Raw genomic sequence first — 26,615 nt, forward strand, 5'->3', positions numbered from 1 at the left:
TATTATTTAACTATTTTACTTGACTTGACTTGACTCTACTTCAGTTCACTTCATTTATTTTATTTTATTTTATTTTGGAAACAGAAGTAAATTTGCTCCATCTATGTTTGACCACGGAGTGGCAGATAAACCTCTTCACACGCTGTTTTCCGAACTGCGGAGAAGAAGAGCCGCTTTAGGGTTGACCGCGTCAAAGCCTGCATGGAATTGTCACTTTTTATTCTTACCCAACTAAAATATTAATTTAAAAGTAATTGATAGCACCCACTAAAGGGCCACTTTTATATCATCTGCTCTCTGCCACGTCCACGTATTCCGCATCGGGTGATTTTACGCTAAACAGCGTGCGATATCTTCAGGCGGTCTCGGCGCGCCTCTCACAGACGCTCATTGTCAGATGAGTTTGAGCCGCTGCTGCCGTGTAATAGCGGTCGATCGCTCCTCGCGCGCGCCGTTTCATTGAGAGCGAAGCAGGCTTTATTCCTCTTACCTCTGTTTGCGTGTTTAAATCGTTGTGCTGGAGGAGATCCGGTGACAGTCACGGACAGACATGATCACTTCAGCCGGTGAGCGAACGAGAGAAGAGCGCTTTTGATTTAGCTGAGTCACACAGCTAACGGCTAACGCGGCTGCTCTGCGACTTTAACGAGCCCCACGGCTGTATTCGGGTTTAAATGTTAATAAACGCGCTCTTTTGTGTGCCGCTTTAGTTCCTAAACGCAGTGGCGAGGGTGTAACTGTTTGCTAAAAGCGTTTCTAATGACTTTGAATTCAGCGGTTTGTTTACATCGGCAACCGAAAGTAGGAAATTAGCGTGATTTATTAAAATGTAGGTGTCTTGTGTGCGCTTCAGTAATGTTTTTACTGTGTATGCGTGTTAAAAATGCTATGCACATGTTAATTGTGAATGAAAGGTTATTTAGCAGATCTGTCAAGTCACTGTCATGGACGGATGAGTGGAAAGAGACCGATGTAACTGACAGATAGATGGATAGATGGATATACAGGCGGGGAGTTGGATAGAAAGCTAGACAAGGTTGTATACTGACGGGTTTTTGTTGTTTTCTAGCTGGTATCATTTCCCTGCTGGATGAAGACGAGCCTCAGCTCAAGGTAACGTTACGGATGAGCTCTGTCTGGTCCATCAGTGTTCATGTTGAGGTGGATGCTAACAGTCTTTTCTTTTCTTTTGAAGGAGTTTGCTCTACATAAACTAAACTCCATTGTCAATGACTTTTGGGCTGAGATTTCAGAGTCTGTAGACAAGATGTAAGTAGCATTGATTGCTTTAGAAGAGAGAAAAATTGCCATGGATATATGTATGTGTGTGTGTGTATATATATATATTATTAAATTGTAAAAACATTTTTTTAGGCATTGTCTATTTAAATTTGTTTTTCATTACTACAGTAGTGATAGTAAATTATAATTTAATAAATAAATAATAATAAATAATAATAATTTTAACAATAATAAGCTGAGTATTTACAGAACAGTAGCATTACTGGAACAGAAATGTATATTGTGAATAGAAATGCTGCTTGTTATTAGTTGCTTGTTTTTTTAACTGTAATTTTGTTAACGTTGTTTTTTCAATCACTTCAATTGTTTTATTAATGATAATTTATTGTCATTCAAAATTATTAAAAATTTTCAAATCAAAAGTAATATTATTATTATTATTATTATTAATATTTTTTGATAATTGTATATATATATATATATATATATATATATATATATATATATAATACTATTAAAGTGGCACAATTTGTTATTACCACTACTATTAAAGTGTAAGTTAGTAATTGATGGTGATGATAATAATAATAAATTTATATATATGTTTTTAAATGTTAAAGCATTTTTATTTAATAAATACATTACAATTACAGTACAACTAGTGTAATGTAAAAGTGGTTTCCCATGAATGTTTAGAGACTTCTGTTTTTCTCTGTCAGCGAGGTCCTGTATGAGGATGAGACGTTTTGTAGCAGAGAGTTTGCTGCCCTGGTGGCTTCTAAAGTGTTTTACCACCTCGGTGCTTTTGAGGAGTCTTTAAACTATGCCCTGGGCGCTGGAGACCTCTTCAACGTCAGTGACAACTCAGAATATGTGGAGACCATTATTGGTAAGTGAAGATCTGACTCTTACATTTATGAGAAAGCAGTCAATACTTGTTGCTCTTTTATTTCTACTCAATAAAGAAGGTTAAGACATTTTAAGCAGCTATTTTCAACACTGATAATATTCAGAAATGTAGTAATGTTTCTGAAATAAACTGCAATTTATTGTGTAGTTAAATAGAAAACTTGAAATGTTAACGGATTTGAATGAGTCACGGATCAGACCGTCTTGAAGTAATTTAAAACGTATGAATACAACATAACACACAAATAAAGACAGAAATCAAGAAAAGTGGGCGGGACTTATGGGGAGAAGATGACTATTCTGGTTCGTACAGAATTTGAGAGCGACCGCTGCCTACGAGATCTCGTTTTTCTGAAAATAGTTTGTCCGAAAACTACTTTTGCAAACTAGTCCTAGGTTTTTTCCCGATCTGAACCAAACCACCGCAGGAATATTCTCTGGACAGTGAATATTAATAATTATCAATAAAAAGTTAACATTTCCACTCGCTCTCGCAAAAAGGTTGGAAAGTCGAGGACCAATTTCATGACGGGCCATAACTCGTGAACGAAATGAGATATCTTCACTAAACTTGAAACACTTGAGCCCAAACTTTGGTCAAATAAAAAAAGTTGCACAGATATGCCACTTGGTGACGCTATAAGATCAATAACACTATAACGTGGCAACCGTTGGTCCGATCGCCATGTCTTTGTCCAATCTGCCATAAGGATCTATGAGGACATCGACATATCCCAAAAACATGGCCGTCGTTGACCTGTTAAATTTGAGGCTTTCTAAAACACAGATCTTAAGCTGTTGTTGATATGTTGTCTTTTTGGCCGTCAGCCAAGTGTATCGATCATTACACCAAACTGCGAGTCGAGAACGCCGAGCTGCCAGAAGACGAGGAGAAGAAGAGCATCGATCCTCGTCTGGAGGGAATCGTCAACAAGATGTTCCAGCGCTGCTTGGGAGATCACATGTACAAGCAAGCCATCGGCATCGCCCTGGAGACCCGCCGCTTGGACATCTTCGAGAAAACCATCCTGGAATCTGTACGTTATTTATCCGCAGATTAATGAAGGGAATGTTTTGATATGCACTTTTTGATAGTCCACTTCAGACATTCTACTGACTATTAAGTAACTACGTGTCAACTACATGTCGACTAACTCTCATTAATTTGCAATGATTGTCTAAAGTGGACTATAAAAATGTTACCAGTAGTTTACCTAAAATGAAAATTCAACCTCGTGTCGTTCCAAACCCTCAAGAACCTCATTCGTCTTGGGAAAACAAATGAAAATTTTTTTTTATGAATTCCGAGAGATCTCCAACCCTCCCAAAGAAAGTGAGGATCCTAACATGATCAATGCTCGAGGAAATCGTTCAAATAGTCTGTGTGACATCAGGTGTTCAAACATAACTTTACATAGCTACGAAAATACTACGATAATGACGTCGGTCAACAATTAGAATCCATATCGCTCCATAATACTGTTTAGATATATCCGTGTACAAAAAGTATTCTTGTAGCCTCGTAAAATTACGGCCTGATGTCACATGGACTATTTTAAAGTTTCTGAGCCTTGATTGTGTGGAGAGGGTTTAGAGAGCAGGTCAAAAATATCTAAATTTGTGTCTGGAGGTCTTTTACGGGTTTGGTGTGACATGAGAGCGAGTAATTTCACTATCCCTTTTAGAACCAGATCTCAAACCTGGTTTGGTTTCCTTACAGAGCGACATCGGTGGACTGCTGGCCTACAGCCTGAAGATCTGCATGTCCCTCATGCAGAACAAGAAGTTTCGTAACGATGTTCTCCGAGTCCTCGTCAAGCTGTACATGAACCTGGAGAAGCCTGACTTCATTAACGTCTGCCAGGTGACCTGTCCTGAGCGGCTTGGTCTTTATCCTTCTCTGCATTCAGAGATTCCTTTCTCACCGTGTTGTTTTTTCATCTTAGTGTCTGATTTTCCTCGACGACCCTCAAGCTGTGAGCGATATACTGGAGAAGCTTGTCAAGGAGGACAACCTCCTGATGGCCTATCAGATCTGCTTTGACCTGTATGAGAGCGCCAGCCAGCAGTTCCTGTCCTCTGTCATTCAGAACCTGCGCACCGTGGGCACACCCATCCCTGCTGTGCCCGGATCCACCAACACCGGCACTGTGCCCACCCAGGAGAAAGACAGGTAGACGAGTCAGTGCTTCTGAATGTGGTGTATCAAAAGGATCGATTAATGAATACAGAAAAAGCCTATTTTCATTCGAATGGGTGCAAGAGTTTCGAAGCTTCAAAAAGCACATAGAGCCGACATGACAGCAGAACATAACCCTGATTCATCTGCTGGGGTTATTTTCTGAAGCAAAAAAAAAATGTGTAAAGATTTATTTAGTTATTTATTTAATTATAAACAATTACATCAGGACATCTGTTTTGTGTGTGTGTATATATATATATATATATATATATATACACACACACCCATATATAAAACAGCTGTCCAGCTATATATATATTTTTTAATTTGAGGAACTACACTTTTAAAATTGTATAATAAAATGTAATTGTTTTTTAAATTTATGTGCATATATATGTAATATTCTTCTTATGCCATAATTTACACACACAAATAATAAATTCACACATACAAAGACGACAAAAGTATTAACCATAAAAACAATGTGTCATACTGGTTTAGTTTTGTTTTAAAGTTTTCCGTTTAATTTCATAGCAACTTTTTTCCCCTAATTTACTAAACTTACCCACTAGTATTTCATTTTTATATAAATATTGTTTTACAGTGATTGACAATATAACAGTATTTCAAGCAACTTGTCCAAAAAACATATTTTGCTAATTACATAAAACCTTATTGCATTTAATGTGCTTTGTATGGACAAAAAAAATCACTTTTGTGAATTTATTTTGATGCGAACATCTTAACACACACACACACACACACACACACACATACATATATATATATATATATATAACAGTAACTCACTTCCTCAGGCTTATTAAAACATAAAAGTTGAAATCCAAGACATTTCAATTTTGATTTTCAAAGTTGATTTAGAAAATAAGTTGAATATGTGGTTTTGTTTCAGTGATGCCATGGAGACGGAGGATAAAGCTGGCAGTTCTCCGGCCGGAAAAGCTGCGGATGCGGTGAGTCATCGCTTGAAGTCTTTCGGCTTGTCTGATATCAGTCTCGTGTAAAAATGTTTACGCTGTGTTTTCTTCAAACAGAAGGGAGAGCCGAAAGACCAGAACTCAAAAATGATCAAAATATTAAGCGGTGAAATGGCCATCGAGCTTCACCTTCAGTTCCTCATTCGAAACAACAACACAGACTTGATGATCCTCAAAAACACAAAGGTGAGAATCCAGCTCTTCGGCTCATTAAAGCCTCTGAAGGTCTGCTCAGGTTAATTTCATATGAAACCTATATACTCCAGTTTGCAAGCTTGTTGTTTTATTCCTGACGTGTTTCAGGATGCGGTGCGAAATTCGGTGTGTCACACAGCGACGGTCATAGCAAATTCATTCATGCACACGGGGACAACGAGTGACCAGTTTCTACGGTAAAGCACTGTCACGTAATTATTAATACTGATAAGAAGGAAACGGATGATGATAATAGTCACCTTTGTATTTTACAGAGAGAATTTGGAGTGGCTGGCAAGAGCAACTAACTGGGCCAAATTTACAGCAACAGCAAGTCTTGGTGTCATTCACAAGGTTAGCTTTATTATAACAAAGACGCTTTCCTCCGTAAGGAAGCAGTTTGATGATATATATATATATAAAATTGTGTTTTTGTTTTCCGTTCAGGGCCATGAAAAGGAAGCACTACAGTTAATGGCCACTTACCTGCCCAAAGACACCTCACCTGGGTCAGCCTATCAGGAAGGGGGAGGCCTTTATGCTCTCGGGCTGATCCATGCTAATCACGGAGGGGACATCATTGACTACCTTCTGAGCCAGCTGAAGAATGCCAGTAACGACGTATGTGCATAATCACGCTCAAATAAAGGTTCACAGCACTACAATCCTTCCGATAACTTTCTAAATCGATATTTTGTGCAGATTGTTCGACACGGAGGCGCTCTGGGTCTCGGGTTAGCCGCCCTGGGCACCGCTCGCCAAGACGTATACGACCTGCTCAAGTCAAACCTCTATCAAGATGACGCAGTAACAGGCAAGTGCAGCATTTTAATAAAAAAGCGACTCTTTCCCAGTCAAATTTTGGCCAACCATCAATCCCCTGTGATTCTGCTTAAAGCTCAATGGCGTCTTGTTAATTGGTGTTGTCACAGGAGAGGCGGCCGGTCTTGCTCTGGGGCTGGTGATGTTGGGCTCAAAGTCGGCCCAGGCCATCGAGGACATGGTGGGGTATGCTCAGGAGACCCAGCATGAGAAGATCCTGCGTGGACTGGCGGTCGGCATCGCAATGGTGATGTACGGCAGGATGGAAGAGGCCGATGCTCTGATTGAGAGTCTGTGTAGAGACAAGGCGAGTTTTTCCGTATATTTTAAGTCTGTTTCTGTACACGAGCTTGATTGCATCCTTGTAATGTTTTGTATAGGGGTGTGCGAATTATATATCGTCCGCCGTAGTATCCTAATCGTTGTTTTAACAGTGCTAAATCGTTCAAAAATGAATGTGAAGCCTGAACTGGTGCACGTGCTCAGTTACTTTCAGCGCATTATTTAGTAATGGGTCAAATGCAGTAAAATGCATTTAAATCATAAAATTCAAGATACGGGCGTAGAAAATATACATTTATATAAATTCAGATAGTTAATCAGTATCACTGCTTTTAGTTTGAGATTAACGCGATTACACGCGTAATATTGATGTGTAAACAAAAAGAAGCAAAATAAGAGACTTGTGTTTTTAGACTTTTTTTTTTTTTTTTTCGACAGCAAAAGTAATTCCAAACACAACCACAAATAAAATTGTTGTTTTGTCCTGAACGAATCAACTGTTTAAATGATTTGGCTCGATTGCAGATGCCTTCATGTTCTGCACTAAGCGGTGGGTAAACGTCACTTCAGATGCAGCTTCTCCGTTCAAATGATAAATTTTATTTCATTTGCATGGTAACAGCCCGTCGACTGTATTCCTTAAAGGGATAGTTCTCTCTTTATTACTCGCACTCGTGTTGTTTCAAACCCGTAAGACACAAATTAACATATTTTCTGTACCCTTCATAGACAGCAAGGCTCCTCGATTGTTAAAATAGTCTGTGACCTCAGCGAGGTAAAGCTAACTTTAACCCTGACGCCATTTTAGAGAGTTTCACATAAGTATGCATTGTTTACAGTACGGGTCATGTTTGTGATGGCCTCCAAAATGGCTCTCCCTGAGGTTGAGTAGTTAATGAAAGAATTTATTTTTGTGTGAACTGTTCCTTTAAGATACCAGCACAACAACGCCCTGAGCAAAATATCGTCTAATCAACTTAAAATCCCTGGAAATACGGAGATGACGTTTTTCGCCCGAGTTTCGTTACATATTCTAGGTCTTTTTTTGTAGCAGAAACGAATTCTTTGCGGTTTCCAGGACGCCATGTTTACTCTGTGAATACATTAACTGTGTGGCTCGTCGAGCTCTGAGGTTCTGAGGTTCTGGTCGACTGCGCGTTGAGCTTCTGTTTTATCTCACTGTTCCGACAGGACCCCATCCTGCGCCGCTCGGGAATGTACACAGTGGCCATGGCGTACTGCGGCTCCGGGAACAACAAAGCCATCCGACGACTGCTGCATGTGGCTGTGAGTCTTACACTAGCATGTGTCACAGACAGTAGTATTACTAGACGGAAACAAGTGTAAGGGTCGTTCCTTGGTTACAAAATAAAATTATTCGATTGTAATCCAAATTTTTTTTTTTTAATTTTTAAGAATGTTAATCTAATAAAAGGAAGAAAATCAACAGAATTAGGTAATATATGTGACAAATTCATAGTGAGTGACAGATTTTTTTGAGGGTTTTTTTTTTTTATGGTCAACAAGGCGTCTATCCTGCATTTCCTGTAGATGGCGACATTTCCATAAATTGTTTCGTACTTGCGACTCGCAGCGTTACTTTTGTTTTTTGGTAGTTTTGTTGAGATACGCTTTGGGTAAAGCACAGGCACTTCAGCTTTAATTATTACTTGATTATGTATTCAATATCTGAAAAAAGAGTTAAAGTTGAGGGTTTGCTTGTATGAGGGCTAATGATGATCTTGTGGATACGTGGGAGATCCTACTTAGTAAAAATTACGAGTGTTCCAAGGAAGTGCTTTAGTGCTTTGATTTAAAAAGTTAAATTCATTGTGATAGAATAAAATAAACTGTATAGGATGTAATATACATACATGCGTACATCAAACACGTAATGTGATGTTTTATCGTATATAGATGTTTATGTTAGTTCTCGCCCCTCTTCCTGCCAGGTAAGTGACGTGAACGACGATGTTCGGAGAGCTGCTGTGGAGTCCATTGGCTTCATCTTGTTCAGGTATGGTGCTGTCTATCCTCACCTGTCTCTCTCTCATTAACGCTCCCCGTCGTCTCATCCTGCGCTTCATTATAAACAGACCTCGTCGGGATGAGCCGCTCTCTGATAGCTTGCCAGTAACCCTGATTAATCAGCCCTTAATGTATACACAGACGGGATTCCACCCGTTCCTCTGCAGCGCTTTACACGTGGTTAAAGTGTCTTCTGGAGTGCTTGTCCTCAGCAGTTGACTTTGGTCCCATTAAGAGACGGATCACTTCCTCCCATCACACCCAGTGGCACTTGCTTTACTGTCAGTGAGAGTTTTGCCATCCTTTTGTGCCTCTACCTAGTGTTTCGGCATTGAGTGTTTATGACATTTCTCTAATAATCTCTCATGCAGTACTATGGGTGTGTGATATTGACAAAAAATGTCTCATTATGGGCATTTTTATCTTTTTTTTACCAAGCCTTTATTTTCTAAAGGTGAATTGGAATAATATATTGGGGCTGCTACAAGCAAATAGCAACTAATTTAATATTTTTAATGCAGAGGTGCATCAGAAGTGGCCACTGTTTAATGCATGAATGCATTTAACTTGGTTTAATAATGATATTTGATGCTAAAATAACACTGTTTACTATCTCTAGCGGCATGATGGTGTTTAGTTGCTGCATTAGTCAATCATTTAATGCTCATTAAAGGGTAAAAAAACGTATTGGAAAATATGCAACTTAAGTTTTTGTTTCGTTTTAGACTATATTAATGGCTTGTCATTTAGGCTAGCTATAGTTTCTTACATTACTGATTAATTAAAAGAATTAGTTGTGGAGTGGAGAAAACTAAAATAGCTCATGTCTACAGTGTTTATTATCTTTGTAAACATTTTTGCGTCAGCATTAGGCCTATTTCTGAATGAAAAAATGTCTGCATGAACGGGTAACGGGAGTCAATTCCTTACCAGTTACCATAGCGACAGTGACCAAAGTAATATCAAAGATGGCAACTTTCTAAAACTGAAAGTCTTGCATTTTTAGTACTTGCATAGGCTGAATAGCTCGTTTTAACAAGTTACATGCAACAAACCTAAATGGTAAATAATTTAGCGAAATAAATTACTTTTTAAACAGTTTAACTGATTTAAATGGGTGAAAATTTGGTCGGTGAACCAGTTAAAACGGGCATCCCTAACTTTTTGAAATGACAGACTTGGCCGAATGCGCAAGCGCTCTTCAATGTGGTTTCATTTACTAGTGTACATATTTGAAGATACATAGTTTCAAATTGGACAAGTTGGTTTCATTAATCTGGTTTAGGGTGATGATATCCGCTACACACTACAAACTTCAAAACATCTGGATGTTGAGTAAATCTTGATATAGCCAGCATCTAAATGGCAACATTTGTTGACCTCACAAATCACCAGTTTCAAGACAAAAATTCTTTAGTAGTTTTTAATCATAGACCCAACCACATATTTTGGTCAGAAACAGCATGGACCTTTAAACACCCTGCATGCAAGGGTAGAAAATGTTGTGTTGTCCCATATTCTCTTTTTATTTTTCCAGCAGTTCCCCCTCAGACTCCCCCTCTGTTTCTTGGCCAAGTAGAACTGGTGAACTATTTTAAGCCCTAAAAAGGCCATGCTATATTCCCATAATCAATTGCGAGTTAAAAAAAAGTCAATATAAATCCTTTCTGTGTTTAGAGAGGTTGCACAGAGCTGCAACAATTCAACAGGTTTCTGTCGTCTGGCCTCCTATCCCTGCTGCACATGCACAATTCATGGCACCTTCTTGTTTTGTGGGTGTGGATTAATCACTCTCTACAAATGCGAATGGAATCTTTTCACCATAAGATCATGCTGTAAATCAGGGTTGATTTTGTTTTTGTTTTTTTTCTACATAGGAATGTATTTTCAAAACTTTAAAGTAGCACCATAACAAAAAAAACACCAAAACATCTGCATATAAGCATTAGAAATAATTCCTAAATGCTTCATGAAATCATCATTTCAACTATTTTTATCTGGAAGAAAGTTTATTTGGCAATAGTTCAGAAGAATCTCAGTACTATGAAGTTACTTCATACATGTTCAAAGGCATTTTTGATTCAAGATTAGTCTACAAAAGTAAATAAGACCTGCCATAATTTAGTGAAGCATTTCATATTTTTCTTCATTGTATACAGAAGGTAAGTGGAGATGTAATTTATTTGAGACTTGTGCTTATATTGAGAAGATATCTTATTTTGGCTTCACATTGTAAATCCTTTCTACTAACTTTGGGATATGCAAAATCTTTTTTTATTACGCTGATAATGATTTTCCCACCCCAAAGCTATTTGTGTCTTTTCAGGGTTCTCAGACATTAATCTTAATTTCCAATCCAAGGATTTGAGTATTAGGTAACGCTTTAGTAAAGGGACAAATTCTCACTATTAACTAGTTCCTCATTATCATGTCTATTAATATATATTGATTTGTTTATTAGTGCTTATAAAACACACATTCTGTGTGACTATATTCCACATCCCAAATCCTGTCTAATATCTAAACTTAACAACTACCTTGCTGACTATTGATAATTAGCGAATTAGGAGTTTATTGCAAAAGTTGTAGTTAATGGTGAGAATTGTACCTGAATTGTAAAGTGTTACATTTGCGGCAATGCAAACCCCTCACCATTCAAAGGAACAGAAGGTCAGTTTTTTTTTAACCATTTTAGACCGTATCTCATTGGTACTCATGAGAACTCGTGGAGTTTTGGCTCTGAACGACTGGCACATCTCTATCTTATCTTATCCGAAGATGTACTACACATGGCTTATGTGTTCATCAGGTTTGCAGTCTTCATTGTCTGTCAGAAGCAATGTGTCCAGCGTGATGTTTGCAGAGGTCTGCAGGTGTGTGGGACGCCGTCGAAGGGGACTCTGATAACTTGCGGGGCTGATGCCGTTCTGCATACCGTGTTTTGTAAACCGTTTTGAGTTTTTGGTCCCCGATGTCTGGAAAGAAATTCTGCTTCTCCGTTGCGTTTTTGGAGTCCTTACACGTCTGTAGTTACATGTGATGTAGCGCCTGAAGGCCTGCCTGAATGTCCTGTTGAACAGGGTATAAACCAGCGGGTTGATTCCCGATGAAACATAACCTACCCATTGAAAGATATCCAACAGCTGTTCCAATAGGTTACTGTTGCACTCATGACAGAGTACAGTAGTCACATTGGTAATGAAGAAAGGACACCACATCACAACAAACAACATGAATACAATCCCTAAAACCTTTGATGCCCTTTGTTCATTGCTCAAGTTTTGCATGGACCTCTTTCCTATGGTGGACATCCTGCGGAGGGGGACCTCATCCCCTGTGACGGGATGCAGTGATCGGTCCCTTTTTATTCCATTTGCAATGACTACTTTCTCTGGCGATGAGAGAACCGGCAACTCCTGGTGGAAGACTGTGGAAATGCTGGGCCTTGCAACTCTCGATCTCAAAAGATAGGCCTTCTTGCGCAATACTTGGGTTGTCAGCAAGTAGATAATCATCATAATCGTGAGTGGTATAAAGAAAGCTGTCAAAGACCCATACACTTTGAAGTCCCTAAAACCTTCTGGTGACAACAGACAGGTGTGGTTCTTGTTGAAGGTGATGTTGTTTGGATGGTCGAAGACTTGTAGCCCTTTGATTGGAATGGGTATTGCAATACCTGATGAAGAAAGACCAATCGTTAAATTTAGCAGAGAGTAAGGTTTAAATAAAACAAAAAATTTGGTCTTCAGAATTACTTTTGGAGTCAGTATTGTTGTACTCAAGACCAGTTTCATTAACGTTAAAGCATATTTACATTTGTCTTGACTGAACTTTGACTTTGACACTAGTTGGAATCAAATTCTCCAGGAAGGCCTATATCCAGGAGCCGTACTGGACACCACTGGACTAGGTTATTGCGTAGTCCAAGGATCTCTAGTCCTATTCCCGGAGCGGTATAGCCCTGCAGACTTCAGTTTGTAGTTACACACTTTTTTTTTTATAGTTATCTTGATTACCTGGTTCGTGTGTGTTAGATTGGGGCTGGAGGTGAAATCTGCATAACAAGATCTCACCAAGAGCAGGCTTTGAAATATGCAGTGGTCAAGTGGTTTCCAGTCCTGCACCTGGATATATACCTTCTGGAGGATTAACTCCCAACAGATGTAGAAGTCAAGATCAACTCATTTAGGTCCAAGTCCAGGTTTAGACCAGCATATGAATTATCAAGTAGCCCTGAACACCTTGATTAGCTGGTACAGGTGTTTTTGATTGTGGTTGGTGCTGGATTAGGGAGGATGGTAGCTCACAAGAAGCAGGGTTGGAGACCTTTGGCATAGTCACTCAATCCCTTTTGTAATATGTATTATGTTACCTTCAGTTTTTAAACCATGCTGCTAGTTAGTGGATTGCCGAAATTACTATGGTCCTGCAGAAGCCTTGAACAGTTAATCTTTTATGGGATTCATCTGATCCCAATTAGGTTCTTAAGAGACGCTCTCGTAACATGAGCTCTGGATGCAGCACTACATAATGTTACAGAACAGGCATGTTTTGACTCGACACAGCATCTTATGAGAGCAAAATTCCTTGCACTTAAAAATTAAAAACAGTAAAAAAAAAAAAAAAAATAGCAGTTGCAACATCAATAATACATCTTGGATTTGAGGTCTCCCAGTTTAAGTATCTATAACCATCAGCTCCTGTTGCCTGTTTTCTCTCAGTAATACTGCTTTGTCAAACGTGAGAATATGCAAAGTCGTTTTTAGGAGCCCTCAGTTTCATGGTCAGCATTGAAGTGACACAGCACATGGCCTGCCTTTCATGGTGGTGAAACTGCTTCACGATTCCAGAACCGTGCGTTGAGCTTGTCCAAACAACGCAGCCAAAGTAATCGTCTGGACTGATGTTAACGAGCAGAAATTGCGAGGTGTTTACTTTCATTCCACCCCCCCCACAAGCCAGCATCCACGTATCACTAAAACCCGATCATTAAAAGTAAATCGTTTGCTTGTGTAACTAATAGAAGCTCACTGGTCAGTCAGTGACGTGGGAGAAATAAAATTTATGCACATGCAACTTTTCCAGAGGCAACGAGTGTTGAGATCATCGATCGGTTTGGCGCTTAGAGGCTGTGTTTTGACATTTGTGTAAAGCTATAATTTCACATTTTATTAAATGTAGGTAATGCAACTCTAGATATGAGGTGATTCCCATTTTTAAGCCTGTTCATCTACTGGAAGGAAGTTGTGGCATTTTTACACAAACGCAGAACTTTAGCTGCTTTTTTAAAGGCAAATGGCTCACATTGTGACGTACCTATAGAGATAAGCCAGACAAGTGCGATTTTAGCCAGCACTTTAGCTCTGGATTTGAACTGGCTGTGCTGGATTGGTTTCTTGATCGCAATGTAGCGGTCGAGGGAGATGGCACACAGGTGCATGATGGAGGCCGTTGAAAACAAGACATCCAGGAACAGCCAGATAGGGCACAGGAAATCTGGAAGGGGCCATCTGGAGTCTGAAAAATGAAGAGAATATTAAGCACTCTTTAGTGGGCTCTGTGAATTTAAATTAGGACCAACTCCTGAGCCATTTTGTCATTTTGTGATGGGACACACATTTTAAAGACATCTTTTCCGCATTATTTCATGCACGCTAACTTTGAATGGCTTTCATCAGAGTTGTTGTGCCATTCACTGTTTTTGGAAAAATGCAGGCCAACCCATTCTTAAATATTCAAAATTGGTATTAACTGCTTGTTTCTTCTCTTCATTCACCCATGAATAAATTCAGATTAAAATTAAACATGTTTATAAATCTTGGATCCTTCAATGAATTGTATGGAATAAACCAATACAGTACGTTTTTTATTTCTGCTAACATTAAAACATTTTTGATAATCTTTTCAGACAATTGTTTAAGCATTTCCTACAGTGTTTCTTGAAAATCAGGCCTGCCTTAAATGTAAATATTATAGACTGCTTTTCCTTGTTGATAATGTCTTGTTTGGACATTAACATTTATGCATTGCTTTGAATCCCATCTTGTATTTAGTAGATCTTAACATTATTAAATAAATAGAAACAAGCTTGAGTTTAGCAAAAATGGTTCAAAAGATTAAACACTCAGGGGCTTTTGGACTATTCATCAAGCTCTTCAATGATGCTGTTTATTTTAGTGGCAGACATAAAATGGTGGATAATAGAGTTTGTCTTCATTCCATTGCACTTACAGATGCTGTTGGTTAAAGCTTTATATAAAATAAGTTTTTATCTCTTCAGTTTTTGTTAGTCTTTTTCATGCTCAAGTAATACTGATAAACTGTGTCGTAAGTGGCATATTATTGCTGTCATGACATTTTCCACATTTACCAGAAGTTAAAAGTAAAATTTTGTGACGCATATTTTTGTTGTCGTTGTCATTAATAGGCATTTCAGAATACTTCAGGTGACTGGTTTTTGTAGAAACGTTTTGGGTCTCAGTTTTACAATGCGTGTTTAGATTTAAACTTGATTTCTAGCCTTCGTGGACCTGAAGCGTAGTGTATCTCCCAACGTTTGTCTGTGAGCAGACCTCCATGGTTTGAAGAGCCTATAACCAGATGTTGAAAACTGGCATTGGTCAGATCACTTCACTTCGCTAAACCGATCCTCAGAGAGGGCTGCATTATTGCCAGCTGGGCTTTCTGAATCCAGCATGTTTTTGCCGTCATTTTGGAGGGAAATTAGTTTAACCAGCATGAATGTAAGTACAATTATGTAAGTAACAAGTATTAATTTCTATAACCCCGCTGATAACATACAGAAATTGTAATAGGAATCCATGCAAATGGCAATTTTGCGTAAGGGTGAAAGATTTTTAGCAGATTTTTCAATGTAAATTGGTTTGAAAATTCCAACCAAAACAATAAAAATCGAAAAAAATGTTATGTTCATTTATGTCAATATAGCAATCAATATAAACGTTTTTTACCCAAATTTTCACCTAAACCCTTTAGTGTATTAATTATACCACATAGAACCCCCTATAAACAATTTTGGGTGGTAACCCAAATTTCAAGGCACATGAAAATAATAGATTTTGCTTAGATTTCATAGGCGAGACATAAAATCCAAGTGAACATATTCACTTCATCGTCCAGCTCTCGTTCTCCTTTAGACTGACAGGTGAGTGTGCCCTCTCTTGCTGAAAGCAAAATAAAGAGTCACTCTGCTGTACCACACTTTAGGTTTGCGCCGCCAAGTCTCAACTTCCTCGTGTAAATATTTCTCTCGTTCTCTGAGAAACACATTTGTGGTGTGCTCTCCATAGTAGGCTCTTGTTTTTAGCCTTGCCCAGTCTTTATCAAGCACTGTGTAGGTTTTTAGAGCTCATGAGGTTTTTTTTTTTTTTTTTTTTTTTTTTTTCATGGCTTTAACTTCAGTTCCTGCCTTCACCTGGTCTACAGATGTGGAACTCGCCTTTTGGCCATTTGGTTTTAATGTTTTAGCAAGCACATCTTACCTTACCTGAAAGCTTTGAATTATTCCTGTTGGTAAAGGTTGCTTTTATTTTTATGATTACATATAATTGCGAGTTATTACGTTGCAAATTAATGTCTAGAGTTACTGCTGTCTTGGTCAATAAATTGTGGCACTCACACATTGTATTATTGTAACCCTTCCTCCAAAGGTAATTTGATTTAATTACCTGTCAGCGTTCATGACTTCTGGTAAGCTTCAGCTGTTTGGTGAATTTTTTTTTTTTTTTCTTTTCTTTGTCATCAAAGCTATTTAAACTAAATTTGGCCTTTTCAGCAATCGCATCTGACAGAATCCCAGCCTTACCCATTTTAGCATTTTGGTTGTGTTTTCTTCAGATTTATCCAACACAGCGTTTGACTTTTTTTTTTTATTTTCGAATAATAGCGTCTATTTTTCAGAACAAAAAACTGGACTTAAACTGGCCATGAAACTGGATTAATCACATTTAATCTGGATTAATTATTAATTATGCTAATCAGATTACATAAAGTGAGAACTTATTGTTGTAATATTATATTATTGCATTTTAAAATAGTCCTAATCAGACTACCTTTATTTACAATGACATATTCACCTAATGGCATCAAATCAGATTTTCTCCCTAAAATAGCCTGCTGCTTAAACTTTAACTCATTGAACTCAAGTTTTACGATGTTCACGCAGAGACTAATCATGTACCTATTATTTACCAGATTTAATTCAAAACATTGCATAAGCTACTGATGAACACAAACGCAATTATTATTATTTTTTTAACCTTGCATTAATTTTATTGTTTAATGCATATCATATTGTCAATGACAATGAACGGGATGTTTTCTTTTCATGTTGCTTTAGTCAGTGTGATACAAGTTAGGATAGCTCTCCCAAAAAAATAGAAATTCAGTAATTTCTAAGGTTTTTGTATGACTTTAACGTCATCCCTTTAAGGTTCTTGTTCAAGAGCCCAATTGTGATCTAGTAAACAACTGAAAGACAAGGTGCAGCAAATAAGGTTCAATAAATGTCATCAGATCTAATTAATGGGAAATAATAGACAGACTGGGGTGTTTGGCATCGGAACTGAAAGCCAAACTGGCATAAGAACTATAATAGTAATAGCTTGGCAGATGTTGTGTAATTTGAAACTTGAGGCATGTTTACACCAGAAATGTTTTAACGAGTTCTTGACTCCTGTGTGTAATCATCGCAGTGCGGGGAAACCAAACATGGTCTTTATCATTGTTTAATATGGTTTTGGTGTAATTCAGAGAAACCTAAGATCAAGCTATAGAAAAGCCCTACAGACTGCATCTGCTATAATAAACAGTCCTCCATAGTTAACCTTAAGCTTACTTACGAAATAGCACAGTCACCAGAGCGATGGGCATGACTAGCAGTCCCACGAGCAGATCGGCCACGGCCAGGGACATCAGGAAGAAGTTAGTGGCGTTCTGGAGTTTTCTCTCCAATGATACCGCCAGAATGACCAGGATGTTTCCTCCAATGGTGGGGACGATGACCAGAACAATGAGCAGCGCAGCCCACTGGAGTGGTTCTCCGGGCTGCTGCGATTCCCAATCCTCGCTCCCTGTTTGGTTGAGCTCCGGCGTGGACGAGACGCTATTGCTAGCCATTCTGCTTTGGAAAGTTGTGCTTTTGTTTTTTCCGTGCGCTCGTCCAGCATTGTCACAGACTCCCTCTGGTCCGAGGGTGATGGGACGTTCGAGTTCAAGTGATGCACTTGCGTTTGTGTAAGCACAAGATTTTCCAAAGAATTCCCTCCAAATTATTATCTCCTCATGGAATCAGAGTCCGGATTGGTTAGGTGGCGAACAAGCCACCTGCATGCTCCTGCAAACGTAAACATTACAGCGTTAGCGCCGTCATTCAAAACACAAACTGACATTTGATAAATAAGATTTTCTCATCATATGATTAGCGGTACGTGTTCCAGGCCATGTTGCTAATTAAGCAAGGAAGTAGCTATCAGTAATGATCTGTGAGTGTTGACCATATGGAGTCATTTGCGCTCCTATCTACTTCAGTCAGTCGAGGATGATGGCTTCATAAACAAATGTTTATTTTTTTCATAATAATTAGGGTCTCACATCTTCGTTATAATTTTGAAATGGCCCTTCCAAGCACAGCATTATGTAATGAGTTATGAAGTAGAAAAATTGTATATACAGTGTTAATGATTTTAAGTATTATCTGCTTTAAAAAAAAAAAAAGGGAAAATTCTGGCAGAAAGTACTATAGAATATCAACATGAATTGACATTATTTTTATTCTCTTACTATTTCGCCTACTAACTTGACCACAGTTTGAAGTAGTTTTTATAAGCTAAATAGAATTGACATAAATGTTTTCTTCAAATTACTTTTTTTTTTTTTACGTTTAGTTTTTTCGCTTACCTTGACCTGAAGATTTTTTCTAGGCATTAGCTTAACTCCATATGTTATGTGAAGCAAATAAGACAAGTGCCTCTTCGCGAAACGTTCCTCGGATTGCGAACTTTCATTTTATACGTGCGCAGAAAAAGTACCCAGCCAAATTCTCTGCGGGAAGGGATCCAGATATTATCTCACTTTTCAGTTGCGTGCTGAGGAATGTCCTTGTTCTCGAAGGAGCTGGACGAATCCCCAGATCTTCTCCGCATCACCTACCGTGATCACCGGTCTAAAACTTCCATGCGTCCTCTAACCCTTCCTCTCTTGTTCTGCGTCTGCTTACTGACTCGCTCTCCCTCCCCTCTCTCTCTCTCTCTCTCTCTCTCTCTCTCTCTCTCTCTCTCTCTCTCTCTCTCTCTCTCTCTCTCTCTCTCTCTCTCTCTCTCTCTCTCTCTCTCACGAGTTAAACACGAAGGAACGGGTGAATGTGCCGACACTGGGGTGGTTCCAGAGTTCCTGTGGGGTCGTTTTCAATGCAGCAAAACTGCCGTTTAGTTTTATCATTCATAGTTTTTCGGTAGCTTGATCTATCCATATCCATTCATTCAGCCAATTAGTCAATTAAAAAAAAGTCCCTGCCACCTACTTCTTGTTAGAAATAAAAAAACGCATATATTAAGCTATTGAGTTTCTGTCCAGATTTGAACAGCACCCTGCTAATTTTCTTCAGCTGTCTGTATGTCCAGATAGAGCGTGATTGTCCTCTGAATACTGAGAGGGTCAGTACTGTCTTATTTGAACAAGTATCGATTGAGAACTCGACTCTCACTTTTGCGAGGCCAGTCTGTGAACTATCTTCGTCCAGCTCCTCCTTCCCGTTACCGCCATGTGCTCAGGCTGTATAGACACATCTGTTTACCACCTTGACATGGTGTAGCTGGAGGTTAAGGCCGGTTACTGAAAACACCAACAAAAATGCGTGTGTTTATCCCTGTTTATATGTTGTACACGCTACCAATCAAATATTTGAATACACCTATAGGTCGAGAGTTTGGAAGACGTTTTATTAGAAACGTTTCAGTTGAGACTCGTTGAGTGTTGTACGACTTGATGTATAACTTAAGGCCAATTTTTTTTTTTTAAGTCTATGTTTTAATAATAAACTTGTAAAGAAATGCCCCCCCCTCCTCATTTTAGGGGACTGGTGCTGTTGTAAAGGACTCTTTTGTTTGTTCGTTTTACTGGTGCGTTGGATAGCGTCTGGCAAAGGGAAACTCTTGAACCACGAATGCCTCCGACTCCTGGAGTGTGTCAGGCTTCGTCTTTTGTTTATGAAAGTTAACAAGAAAAAACTTAAATCAGACAAAACCAAATTTAGGACGGAGCTTTTAGCTAAAGATTTAAGAGGCTGTTAAGGTTGATTGTGCTTGCAAAGACAAAGCAGTTCTTATGGAGGGATTTTGTAGATGGATAGAAAGATAGAAGTGATCTTTGACACTGAACAAGTGCAAGTTTTACACATAAAGTTTTTTTTTTCTATTTTTAAGTAGTACGTTCTTCATAAATGTACTATGCCTGGGAGCATTTTTTTGTAAATGCCTATATTTATTTATTTCTATCAAATTGGCACGTGGTTATGAATGAATACCACAAGGCAAATCTAAATTTCTGTGTGAAAACAAACAAGGAATCTAGTCTGAATCTCAGAAGAGCCTCTAAAACCCTAAATGAGCAGTCAGGATTAGATTGAATAAATGGCTGTGGATCAGCATAAGACCCTTTCCAAGATTTGTGTTTGTACAGAAGGTTCCCGACTTCGTTGAAACTGTATTTCCCCAGTTTGCGAAGTTTGGCCCTTGATATCCAGCTCAACACATTAATTCCAGCCTGATGAAAGATTAAGTCAAATCCTTTTTTATTGCTAGTTGGCATTCGTCTGCGAGTACTAAGTTGTGGATTAGCTTCCCACGGAAAGGGTTTGGCCTGCGGGAAGGGTTCGGGCAGTTGTCTCAACTGGACATGTTGTCTGTTATTGCTGATAAGATTGTGTCTTCTTTTTTTTTGGCTCCGTACCAAAGCTGAAACTTAAAATTTAATTGTTTATTTTAAACCAGCCAAGTAAACATGGTTTATATAAATATGGTTTCGCCCAATTAATCTCCGAGCATAACGCTATCAGTCAGTCAAATTAAGATTAGATCTCGATTCATTATTTAATTATTATTATTTTTCCTTCTCGCAATAAGTCACGGCGACAGATGTTGGTAGATTTATGCACATTACAGCTACAGCACTAGCCATTATTTTTTTTATATGCGTATGTTGAGATGTTTTCGCAAAGTTGAGGTGACTTTATTGGGTGCAGTTTCACAATCGACAACCAAACCGATATCACAACCAAAACCGAAATTGGCCGAAATTCCATATGTAGGCATCCCTATATTAACTAATTATGGTGGTTTCGTCATTTTACTTTTTGATTTTAACTGTAAATTGTGAAATCTTTTAGAGTCAAGTGAATGAGCTAATTCTCTTTAATGAAATAAGTTTGCTCCCTCTCATTGACTTTGTGTTATGTGACATCCGAGAGTGTTGGCATAGCCGAGTCTCAAAGGAGGATTTAATGAGGAAAATGAGGTCGTTATTTGATTACTTTATTCCTGCACGGCCATTTAGTCCTCCGGGCTATTTAAGATTACCATTACCGCAGACTTAAACAGAAGATTTACATAGTCTTACAGTAAAGGTTTCGAGGACACGTTTCTCTTTTTTAGTGCCAACTTGTAACTTCAGTTCTGGAAGGGAAAAAAGAGGGGGAAAAATATGACATTGATGTTGTTTTTTTACGAAATTATATGCAAGCATACTTGCTCAAATATGCTTCACTTTATAATCTATGTAACAGCAAGTTTCACACTACTTGCAATATTTATATTCTTCAACACTGATCGAGTTTGCATAGAAATTGATATTTATGTTCATAGCGTTAGCTACATTACCAGCAAAAGAACCACAGTTTGAACAATAAAACATCTATTATGCCTTTTGTACCGAAGTGAAAAATATTAGGTCAGAAAGTTTTATGGTCTTGTTTTTAACAATCTGGTGTGCATGCTTCAGATATGCTTAATGAATGGAAACCTGTACTGTTTGGTCAATTTGGCCGTACGCCAGTTTAATAGTTCCCTTTACGTAAACTTTGTACAAAGAGCCTTGCATTCCTTCAGTCGATCCGAAGTAGTACTGTCAGTGTAAATAAATCGCTTGGGAAAAAAGCACGGTCTTCGCTTCAAGTGTTTCGTGTTTGTGTGTACAGGACTCCAGAACAATGTCCCAGTGTGGTTTCCCTGCTGTCCGAGAGCTACAACCCTCACGTCCGCTGCGGCGCTGCGATGGCTCTGGGCATCTGTTGCGCTGGCACTGGGAACAAGGTGAGTTCTGATGCATCTTCACTCAGGAGTCTCGCTGGAGTCAATGAATTGGCGTGTCAATACATTTAGCTAATTGCTAATACGGCAAAATTTCACCACCAAGAGAAAAAAAACCAAACACTTATTTTACAAGGTAAATGTTAATTCAAATAGACTATCAAAATAAATGGCGTACGCTTTCAAACAGCTTTCATCTAGGTTAGCATGCTGTGTATATAGATAAAATAAGGTTCTGTATTTAAATCAAACCTATTCAACATCCTTTCCTACAATCAAAATACTTGCTACACATTCAGAAACGGGGGAAATCAAACCTCTACAAGTCATTTGTTCTCAAATTGAACGTAAAATATAACGATTACGATTATATTATTACGACTATTATATTATTATATATTTACGAGTTATTACGATGTCAGATTTATTATTCATTTGTATAACATTTTTCTAAAAAATTCTTTCAAAGCAACTTTACATAAACTCATGAAGTTAATGTATCGGGTATTGTAATGTCATTATGCTTTATAGTCGCACTTAGTTTATATATATATATATATATAAGTACAATATATCTCTCCCTATGTGAGTATACAACCAAATCAGACAGTTAAGTAGTCTGTATTATCAGCTATACTTTGCATGAGCATACTGTAACTTTTAATTTATCAACAACATCAGTTTTTGTTTTGTCATTGTTTTATTTGTGGCCATTTTAGTCACAGTCTGGAGCCCTGATATGACTGTTAAAGTTTAGACGGCTGAAAGATTATTAAACAAGTGTGTAAGACAGCTGAGCAAGATCTGCCAGGACCCAAGAGAGATGTTTGAACTGTCTTACAACAATCCTGAGTGATGTTATTGGCTCTTCTGCATGTTCAGGTCGGTTCTGCGACTAATTGCATTACCAGTGGAAGAGTCACAGATGGCACATTTACCACTCGAGTGGAGATGAGATTAAAACCGATGACTTGGACAATGTTCTAGCCATTAACCACTCAACTCCCTCGTAGGGTGAGCTGGAATAATGGAATATGAAGATTGGTCTTGACTATTTAACTTATAATAACTCTAATCCAAATCCCTCTCAGGTGCCCAAATACAGTCATGGGCGGTTTTGCGGCGAGCCAAGATCTCCCACACTTTCAATTCTGTCAGGCCATTTAAATGGGTCACAAATTCAGCTTTGGGTCTGTAATTTATACACCTGGTTTTACTGCGATACATTTTCTGCTTTTGCTGTGCCGACACGACCCTTTCTTTGGCTCTGTCTGTCAAACAAACTGCGGCTTTATTTTGAATTAATTGCTCCAAGCAACTGCTGACTCGTTCGCGGAAATATGTATAATGATGCATGTTGTGTAATGTTACCTTAGCTCTCAATGATCTGAGAGACAAATTTACTATTTTGGGCTCCGTCTTCAGTGAAGTTGTAATTCAGAATGGTCTGAAATACTTGTCTTAAACCAAACTAAAGGATTGAAAGTTCATGTGCTAGGGATGTAATGATGCATGTATTCGCACTGAACATTTTTAGTTTGGTACGCATGTTTACCGAACAAATTCAGTGGAACTTCATTGAAAGCTTGCGGTTTTATATATTGTTTCTCAACTTTTAAGTTGTCTTTTTTTATTTTTATTTTTTAATTTAATTTTTTTAAAGTGAAAAAAAGAGAATATATATATATATATATCACACATTTTAAATGACTTTTACATTTATTCTCAAAAACAAATATTTAACACGCATTCTGATTAAAATAAAATCTAAATTTGGTTTAACGTGAAGAAACTGTCAAATATTTTACTACTTTGGTATTGCCTATGTTTACAAGTTATTCGTTTTTATTCATTTTATAAACTAATGTTTATTGTTAATTTTATCAGGATACCCAGCCCTAATAAACACCTTAGTTTAAACTGCATAACATAGCTCGATTAAACATGATCATCCCATCCTATTTGCCACTAGTTTTATTGTAAAAATAAAAAAATACCGTCTCATGCCTCACATAATCGCTTCATGTTTCAACATCGAAAAGCTTCAAAATAAAATGTCATGTAGCATTTAATTTACTAATTCATAACACAGCTCATTAGTTCACTAAAGAAATTAAGTCTAGAGAAGAGCATTTCGCGAAATACTGGATTCCTAAATATACATTATAATATATTTTATTTTACCAATTTCTTCCGAAGCGTCATGTAGTCTTTCTTTCTCTGACTGGTGAATCATAAGTACATAATTTAATATTGCTACTTCCCTTCTGAATCGTCAGGTCTGTCGTATTACTATACACATCAAAGTCAAAGATGATTAGATACTTGGGAATCTGATGAATTTAGGTTAAACCATTCAGCATGCTGCGTCAGGATATGCTTCTGTTTTTCCATAATCATAATTCATATGCTTCCGTTGATGATTTCCTTCAACAGGAAGCAATCAATCTCCTGGAGCCCATGACCAATGACCCGGTGAATTACGTAAGACAGGGCGCGCTGATCGCCTCGGCTTTGATCATGATCCAGCAGACGGAAGTCACCTGTCCGAAGGTAACGGGAATATGGGCCTTTGGGTGCTTGGGTTAATTATTTGGCTCTTGGGATTCATAATAGAGCAATCTTTCCTTGCCTGACTTGCAATACATGGCACAAAGCTACAAAATCACACTGAATGTTTAATATAGATTCGTGTGGATCACATGTCGCACCAATGAGATTCCAAATTAATGGATGTACATTAAGTAGAGGAAGTTTTTGTGGGCTTGAGAGACTACACAGACTGAAAATGAACAATAGTCTGTCATCTTACTGTTTATTATAGATTCTAGTACGCACCTAAAGTCATAAATATTCGCCTCTTATGATATCAGACTTCGTCGAATCATTTCTACAGTGTGGTTGTGTGGTCACGGTACATTTGGTTGCTTCTTGGGGCGATTTTCCTTCGGTTTTACCACATGATTATTACTGGGCTGCGAATTTTACAGCCACATGAAAGTAAAATTGATTTGAAATCCCTGTTTTATGGTGTAATAAAAGGCTGGAGTTGTAATAATGGCAATCATTTGTTAAATATCCCTTCCGGGCAGACTTTAATTCAAGCTCGCCACATGTTTTATGAGCCTGGCTTTAAAATTTGGGGAGCGAAAGCGGAGTATGATTCTCATAAATGCCTTGGAGCAGACTTCATTTAACCGTGTGTTTACCTCTGAACCAGAATCTAAATGTTTCTTCAGTATTTTGGGAAACAAATTCAGTTGTACATCGGCTGTTTCTTTCTATAGGTCAACCAGTTTCGACAGCTCTACTCGAAGGTGATCAATGACAAGCACGATGATGTGATGGCCAAATTCGGGGCTATCCTGGCACAGGGCATCCTGGATGCAGGTCAGTATCAGATGGGAATATTTAAGGTTTTGGGACTAAACTTCCATGCGCTTAATTTCGTTTCGTTTATTGATTTGCATTCTGCTTTCCTTATTCTCATTAATGGAATATAAAAGGAAAAAATTGAAGTGGAATTTGTCTTTTTAATATGTGCTTTAGCAAACAAAAAGTCATTGAATTGCATTGTTTTCAGTACGCATCAAAATTGATCGCAAGGCCTAAAGTGTTTCTTTACATATGTGTGTGTACTGTTAATATTTATTATGCATATTTTTTTTTGCAAATGTTATATACACACACACCTTTTGGTTTTGGGTTTAAGTTTGAGCTCTGAATATATGTGGAACTATCTAGATCTTGCCGCATTTTTTGTTCTTCTCTGGGTTAATGTGCTTTATAGAGTCTTGTCTCAAATAACTAAATGGTTGGGTGTACTGCGCTAAATGTGAGGGTGAAAGCAAACCTTTTGTATGCATGTCAGGGCAGGTAAGTCACTCCGTTTAAGGCTTTGTGATAAAATGCTGATAGGATCGTGACAAGAATGTGGCATACGAAACAAGATAGCACCACGTCTTCAAGCCACTACAAGCGAATATCATTCACTCAGTCCCAGGGGTGCTTCCCTATTAATATTGAAAGAATGCATCGACCTTCAAGGTGCTCTTGCCCAAAGCGTCCCAAATATCAGCTTGTGTACAAACCGGTACATTACAGGAGAGTCAGGAGAGTATTTCACACGGACTGTTGTTTTTGCCCGCAGTAATTGAATTTAGTACATGCTGGGGTGGTGTTGCATCCTAATCATTTGTATTACAGTTTGGCGACAGTTTTTAATAATGGGGATTTTGAGGTTTTAGTGAGGGGTCTGTCCCTGAACACTTAAGTTAAATATGTGAGGCATACCAACACATGCAGACTGAACTTTGCTGCAACTTATTAAACAGCTGTTTTGTTACACCGTGGCTCCAAACCTAAGATGCCTTCCTGTCTACAGCACTCCATGCACTACAAAAGCACACAGGAGAATCAACTCTCTTTTAAGTCTACTTTAGCATGTTACAGCAATAATTCAGCAAATGTCAGAGTTAAAAATACACAGCAAACTCAAACATTTACAGTAGGCGTTAAGAAATGCACATTGCTCAAATTTAGGATTTCGATACTGGCATTGTCTGATAATTTAATGGGCTGTGGCAGAAGTATGCTATTGTCTGCGATGCCTTTCATTCTGAGCCAGATCGTCTA

The 26,615-nt window shown here is 38.2% G+C and overlaps 2 protein-coding genes across 3 annotated transcripts in view; one reads left to right on the forward strand and one right to left on the reverse strand.

Moving 5' to 3' along the window:
• The first annotated feature begins 383 nt into the window (after positions 1-383).
• The window catches only part of psmd1 (proteasome 26S subunit, non-ATPase 1), a 30,101-nt gene continuing 3,869 nt past the window's right edge, over positions 384-26,615 (forward strand). Inside the window, exons 1-19 of the mRNA XM_043231952.1 lie at positions 384-566; positions 1,070-1,113; positions 1,196-1,269; positions 1,962-2,131; positions 2,980-3,188; positions 3,872-4,015; positions 4,098-4,324; positions 5,247-5,307; positions 5,389-5,517; positions 5,635-5,723; positions 5,802-5,880; positions 5,974-6,147; positions 6,229-6,340; positions 6,459-6,655; positions 7,822-7,917; positions 8,583-8,647; positions 21,869-21,983; positions 24,417-24,533; positions 25,268-25,370. Coding sequence (XP_043087887.1) covers positions 551-566; positions 1,070-1,113; positions 1,196-1,269; positions 1,962-2,131; positions 2,980-3,188; positions 3,872-4,015; positions 4,098-4,324; positions 5,247-5,307; positions 5,389-5,517; positions 5,635-5,723; positions 5,802-5,880; positions 5,974-6,147; positions 6,229-6,340; positions 6,459-6,655; positions 7,822-7,917; positions 8,583-8,647; positions 21,869-21,983; positions 24,417-24,533; positions 25,268-25,370 — 2,221 coding nt within the window. The 5' untranslated portion in view covers positions 384-550. The remainder of the gene's footprint in view (positions 567-1,069; positions 1,114-1,195; positions 1,270-1,961; positions 2,132-2,979; positions 3,189-3,871; positions 4,016-4,097; positions 4,325-5,246; positions 5,308-5,388; positions 5,518-5,634; positions 5,724-5,801; positions 5,881-5,973; positions 6,148-6,228; positions 6,341-6,458; positions 6,656-7,821; positions 7,918-8,582; positions 8,648-21,868; positions 21,984-24,416; positions 24,534-25,267; positions 25,371-26,615) is intronic.
• htr2b (5-hydroxytryptamine (serotonin) receptor 2B, G protein-coupled) lies at positions 10,650-18,889 on the reverse strand. Of its 2 annotated transcripts, none has more exons than XM_043231953.1 (4): positions 18,577-18,889; positions 17,520-18,013; positions 13,975-14,175; positions 10,650-12,334 (listed from the first exon to the last, which is right to left on the reverse strand). In XM_043231953.1, exons 2-4 carry the CDS (start codon positions 17,794-17,796, stop codon positions 11,442-11,444), a joined length of 1,371 nt encoding a protein of 456 aa, XP_043087888.1. In that variant the 5' UTR covers positions 17,797-18,013; positions 18,577-18,889; the 3' UTR covers positions 10,650-11,441. The 2 variants fall into 2 exon arrangements, with proteins under 2 accessions (XP_043087888.1, XP_043087889.1); XM_043231954.1 differs by having other exon boundaries at positions 18,751-18,879.

Source organism: Puntigrus tetrazona, unplaced genomic scaffold, assembly GCF_018831695.1.
Source record: "Puntigrus tetrazona isolate hp1 unplaced genomic scaffold, ASM1883169v1 S000000472, whole genome shotgun sequence".
Lineage (NCBI taxonomy): Eukaryota > Metazoa > Chordata > Actinopteri > Cypriniformes > Cyprinidae > Puntigrus > Puntigrus tetrazona.